This window comes from Tamandua tetradactyla, chromosome 11 (genome assembly GCF_023851605.1).
Source record: "Tamandua tetradactyla isolate mTamTet1 chromosome 11, mTamTet1.pri, whole genome shotgun sequence".
Taxonomy (NCBI): domain Eukaryota; kingdom Metazoa; phylum Chordata; class Mammalia; order Pilosa; family Myrmecophagidae; genus Tamandua; species Tamandua tetradactyla.
Window position 1 is genome coordinate 94,530,546 of NC_135337.1, and position 5,369 is coordinate 94,535,914.

General features: G+C 45.4%; 1 protein-coding gene across 1 annotated transcript; it reads left to right on the forward strand.

The window, feature by feature from the left end:
• Positions 1-2,310: 2,310 nt before the first annotated feature.
• On the forward strand, positions 2,311-3,261 carry LOC143649704 (olfactory receptor 10H1-like). Its single transcript, XM_077119630.1, has one exon. The coding sequence runs from the start codon at positions 2,311-2,313 to the stop codon at positions 3,259-3,261; it is 951 nt and encodes a 316-aa protein (XP_076975745.1).
• Positions 3,262-5,369: the final 2,108 nt, after the last annotated feature.

Below are 5,369 nucleotides of genomic sequence, written 5' to 3' on the forward strand. Positions count from 1 at the left end.
GCAGAGAGCATGTGCCGTGGGATTTCAACTGCATCCTCTCGAGCCATGTTCCTCAAGTGGGTGTGATTCTGCCCTGACCCCTGACCCCCAACACCAGGGCACGTTTGGTAATGCTTAGAGATATTTTGTATTGTCACATCTTGGGGTTGAGTGCTTTTAACCTTTAGTGGGTGGAGATCCAGGGATACTACTCCATTGCTACAGTGCACAGGACAGCCCCCTCTGCAGAGAATGATCAGACCCAAAAGTCAGTGGCTTGAGGGTGGGAAACCTTCCCCTCCACACTGGGGAGCCCCAGAAGACTTGTTAGATCAGCCTGCATGACCCCAGGCTCCTCTTCAAGGCTCTTCTTTCTAGACTGCTGATTCTGATTCTGTCTTCGAAACTGGCAGAGAAATATGACAGGCTGGAGCTCATTGGGATTGGTGTTTTAGGGAACTAAGGGTAGTAGCTGTCCCAGACAGTGGGAGAAATTTGCAGGGAACTCCAGGAGAGGGAGGCCAGAAACATCCGGAAACTGGTGATGTGCGGGGGATGGAGCCTTCTGATCCCCAAATAGTGACTTCTCCCCTTGGTTCTCATCTCCTACCTGTCGGCCTCTTTCATGAACCCGAGCCCACATAAGAAGATACTTGCTAATTAAAAAAAAGAATTGGGGGGTTAAAATACGTATAACACAGAATTTACCATTTCGACCATTTTGAAGTGAACAATTCTGTAGCATTAACTTCATTCATAACATTGAGCTACCATCCAGTCCCTGAATGGCTTTCACCACCCCCAGATAAACTCTGTTCCCCCTAAGCAGTCACTCCCTATTCCTCCTTCCCCTCAGCCCCTGGAAATCACTAATGTTTGAACATATATGCAAATATTCATAGCAGCACTATCCATAGTAGTCAATAAGGGAGAAACAGCTCACTGCCCAATACCACGTAGATGGATAAACAAAACGTGGTCCATCTATCCAGTGGGATTATTAAGGCATAAAAAGGAATGAAATGCTGAGCCGTCTAAAACATGGATGGATCTTGGCAACATGATGCTGAGTGAAAGAAGCCAGGTGCAAAAGGACACATGATGTGTGGTTCTATTTATATGAAATGTTCAGAATAGGCAAACCCATAGAGATACAAAGAAGAGCATAGCTTTACTACATTTTAACCTTTGCCTTGCCTAAGTAAAAGATAGTTTACAAATAGTTAAGTGATTGATAAGGACACATTGTATTCTCTTTAGGTTAAAGTTATTTACTGAGCATTAATCAAGGGCATGTGCTCAACTCGACCACATGGGTTTGGTTATCATATGTGGCACATATGCTGCTCTAAGAATAACTTGTTTTTCATAGTGACCACTGGAAGTAGGTAGGCGGAAACTGAGGTAAGAAAAGGCAAAGGAGCTTGCTCAAGGCTATGTTGCAGGCAGAGCGGGGATGAGAGCTCAAACCCATACTCCTTCGTCTGTGTGAGATGTTGCATTGTTCCTGAAACATGAGGGGGAAAATGACCAGAAGGTTCCTGCTGACTCTTTCCTTAGAGCCCCAAGATCTCTAGATCAAAAAAATCTGAGTGGTTTAAATTAAGTCAGAGATGGTCTTTGGTGCAAGGATGGAGGAGGCATGATGGCCCTAGGATGGGGCAGGCATGTCTGGCCCTAGCATGGGGTAAGCATGATGGCCCTAGGATGGGGTAGGCATGTCTGGTCCTAGGATGGGGTATGTCTGGTCTTAGCATGGGGAAGTCATGGCTGGCCGTAGGATAGAGTGGGTACATCTGGTCCTAAGATGGAGAAAGCAAGGCTGGCCCTAGGATGGGAGAGGCACAACTTGTGGTAGTTGGAGCCATGGATAGAACAGGATCTATGAGGAAAGAAAAAGCAGGTAGAGTGGCAATGGATGGAAACTCAGTGAAGGTTCATTTCATCTTGGAATGAACACAGGGATGGTGTAAGCTATGATCTTTGGAGAAAGCCCAACTGTGGGTTCAGGGTTTGAACCTGCCATTTCAACAACTTGAACTTCACCATGTTTCTTAACCTCCTTGCATCTCTATTTAACAGTCTTTCACATTTTGTCACATTTGCTTCATCTTTTTTTCTTTTCTTTTGCTAAAAACAAATGCATCTTCCTCTCTAGGTTGATAAGAGAATTAAATTATATAAGGCAGAGAGAGGGAGCTCAGTGAATGCTAGAGGTTATCATTTTTCAGCAGCAGCCCTTCTATGGTCCTGGGGTGGTGGGAGCTGGTGAGCTTCCCCCATGCAGAGGCTGACCTCTCCCTGTTCCACCCCCTCCCAGGCACAGACCCCATGCAGGGGGCCAATCGCTCTGCATTGCCTGAGTTTACCCTCATTGGCTTCTCCACCTTCCCGCGGCAGCTGCTGCCCGCCTTCTTCCTGCTCTTCCTGCTGATGTACCTGGTCACGCTGCTGGGCAACCTGCTCATCATGGTCACCATCTGGAGTGAGCGCAGCCTCCACACGCCCATGTACCTCTTCCTCTGCGCCCTGTCCATCTCGGAGATCCTCTATACCTTCACCATCATCCCTCGCATGCTGGTCAACCTGCTTTCTTCACAGCATTCCATCACCTTCATGGCCTGTGTGAGTCAGTTGTTCTTCACCTTCACATTTGGCTTCACCCACTCCTTCCTGCTCACCGTCATGGGCTATGACCGCTACGTGGCCATCTGCCACCCCCTGCACTACCACGTGCTCATGAGCCCCCAAGGCTGTGCCTACCTGGTGGCCTGGTCCTGGGCAGGAGGCTCAGTCATTGGTCTGGTGGTGACAATAGCCATTTGCCACCTCACCTTCTGTGGGCCCTATGAGATTCCCCATTTTGCTTGCCACGTGCCCCCACTTCTGAAGTTGGCTTGTGGAGATGATGTGCCAGTCGTGGCCATGGGCGTGGGTCTGGTGTGTATCACAGCCCTGCTGGGCTGCTTCATCCTCATCCTCCTCTCCTATGCCTTCATCGTGACCACCATCTTGCAGATCCCATCGGCTGAGGGTCGGCGTAAAGCCTTCTCCACCTGCGCGTCCCACCTCACCGTGGTCGTCGTGCACTACGGCTTCGCCTCTGTCGTCTACCTCAAGCCCAAGGGCTCCCAATCTCTGGAAGGAAACACTCTCATGGCCACCACCTACACAGTCCTCACGCCCTTCCTTAGCCCCATCATCTTCAGCCTCAGGAACAAGGAGCTGAAGATTGCCATGAAGAAGACCTTCTTCAGCAAATTCTGCCCAGAAAAATTGTGATGATTTCTTTGGAAGAACTTCCCTGGGGACAGCTAAATTGAGTTATCAGATGCCACTGTTGGATGACACTCCATAACCATGTAATGACCTGCATTTGTCTGATGTTTTATGCTTTACTGTGAGCCTTGTAGACAGAACACAAGTGTACAGAAAATGATCAGAGAGCATCATGTGTGTATCACAGTTGAGGCAGTGTGAGAAATGATGACACAGAGAAAACCGGATTTGATGATTTCTACCCACTGCAGGATGCCTTGTCATGTAGCACCAGATCTGGAACCTTTTTCTCCTCCTTTCCAAATTTGAGTGTGTGTGGTTATGTCTCTCTGTGTGGGGGTCTAATTACTCTCACAAACACGAACCCACACTGCAAAGAGAGAGGAACGTCACCACACCCGTACTCTACTAGTCAGCAACAGGTAGCAACAGCATGGATTTTGTAAGATTACAAAAGACTACTGTGAAATGTATTCTTACTAAATGGCGAGCTTGGAGGTGGCTGAGATGGGAAGTTTATGTTGTATATTTGTTTCCATAATTTAAAAAAAGCAGCAGCTAAAGAGACAATGGCAATTAACTGCAATATATGACCCTGGATGGGATCTGACAGTGGTGGAAAACAGGCTCAAAAAGACATTATTAGACATAGGAAAGAATTGGATTATGGAGGGTGAGCTTTATATCAATGTTAAATTACTTGAACTTGATAATTGCACTTAAGGTGTTTACGTAAGTGAGTGTCCTTATTCTTAGGAAGTCAACTTGGAAGTATTATATGTTCAAGGAGCTTGATGTATACAACCTACTCTGAAGAGTTTCAAATATTTAGATACACTGATGATTTATATAGGTGATAGATAGATGAGAGATGTGAGAGAGGGGGGAGGGAGAAAGAGAAAACAGCCAGTCGGTGGGCGTGGGCCTATGGGGATATGTTTGAGTTATTTGTGTGGATTTGTATTGTTTTTACAATTACTGTACAAGGTTAAAATTATTTCAAAATAAAAAATTTAATGAAAAAAGAAAACAGCAAAGAAGATAAAACGTCCTAAACTTTGGCATTGTAGAGATGTGTGCCATAGCCGTTCGAAAGAGTAAAAGGCAGGTGATCTTGACTGGATATTGTCAGACAGAGAAGTCTCTGCAAATAGTGAAGGGAAAATAGTCTCACCATGAGGAATCACCTACTGTGTTAGAGAGAGACGTGGCACATGGGCCTTTGTGAACTCTTTGTTGAACCTGATGGTAAAAGCTGAGATCAGGGTGAAGGCGTACTCCATTGTCACATCGGCTTACTGGTCACTATTTCTCAAGAAGGAGGGATCTAAAGTTGGCCATATTGCATAGGAGTTACAATTTTTTGAAAAATATGTATTTTCATCTTTATGTCGAATATGTAGTTTACGATATGTCATCATTCTTCCTCAAGTGTAAATTCAGTCTCTCTCTCTCTAACTGGGGGTATAAAAACATACCATGTTCACCTGAACTAGAAGGCTGTGGGAAACCATTTCAGTGAAGACAGAGGAGCCCAGAGCAGCCCCCACCCTTGTAGATACATACTGAACTGCATGTCTACCTATCATTCTCATGTACATCAGCTCCTTATAGTTTCACATCAGGAGATCAGAGATTACAATCATCTCCCCATTTTCAGAAGAGAAGCAGGGTGAAATGGTTGCATGGCTCACCCAAGAGCAAACTACTCGTAGAACAACGTTTCCGGTTTAGGTATTCTGATGGCAAATCCTGTCCATTCAACAGTTCACACACTACCGTTCTACAGTGTGTTTTCTGGGTCATCTGTCCAGGTGAACTGGTCTATCTCAAAATCAAACTCCCTAGCATCCTAACATTCTTTCAAGTCCCCACATGGGCAACTGAAATCCAGCATGCATTGGAGCTGAATTCCTTTCTTTCTTTTTTTTTTAAAAATATTTTTGTTGGGAAATATCCACAAATGTACAGTTCAACCATATTATACAATCAATGGCTCCCAATATCATCACAGAGTTGTGTATTCTTCACCATGATCACTTTTAGAACATTTGCATCACTCTAGAAAAAGAAATACAAAGAAAAAGAGAACTTACAAATCCCATGCCCCT

What these genes read in the sequence shown, in the direction of transcription:
- LOC143649704 (XM_077119630.1), top strand. Translation starts at nt 2,311, where the DNA reads ATGCAGGGGGCCAATCGCTCTGCATTGCCTGAGTTTACCCTCATTGGC.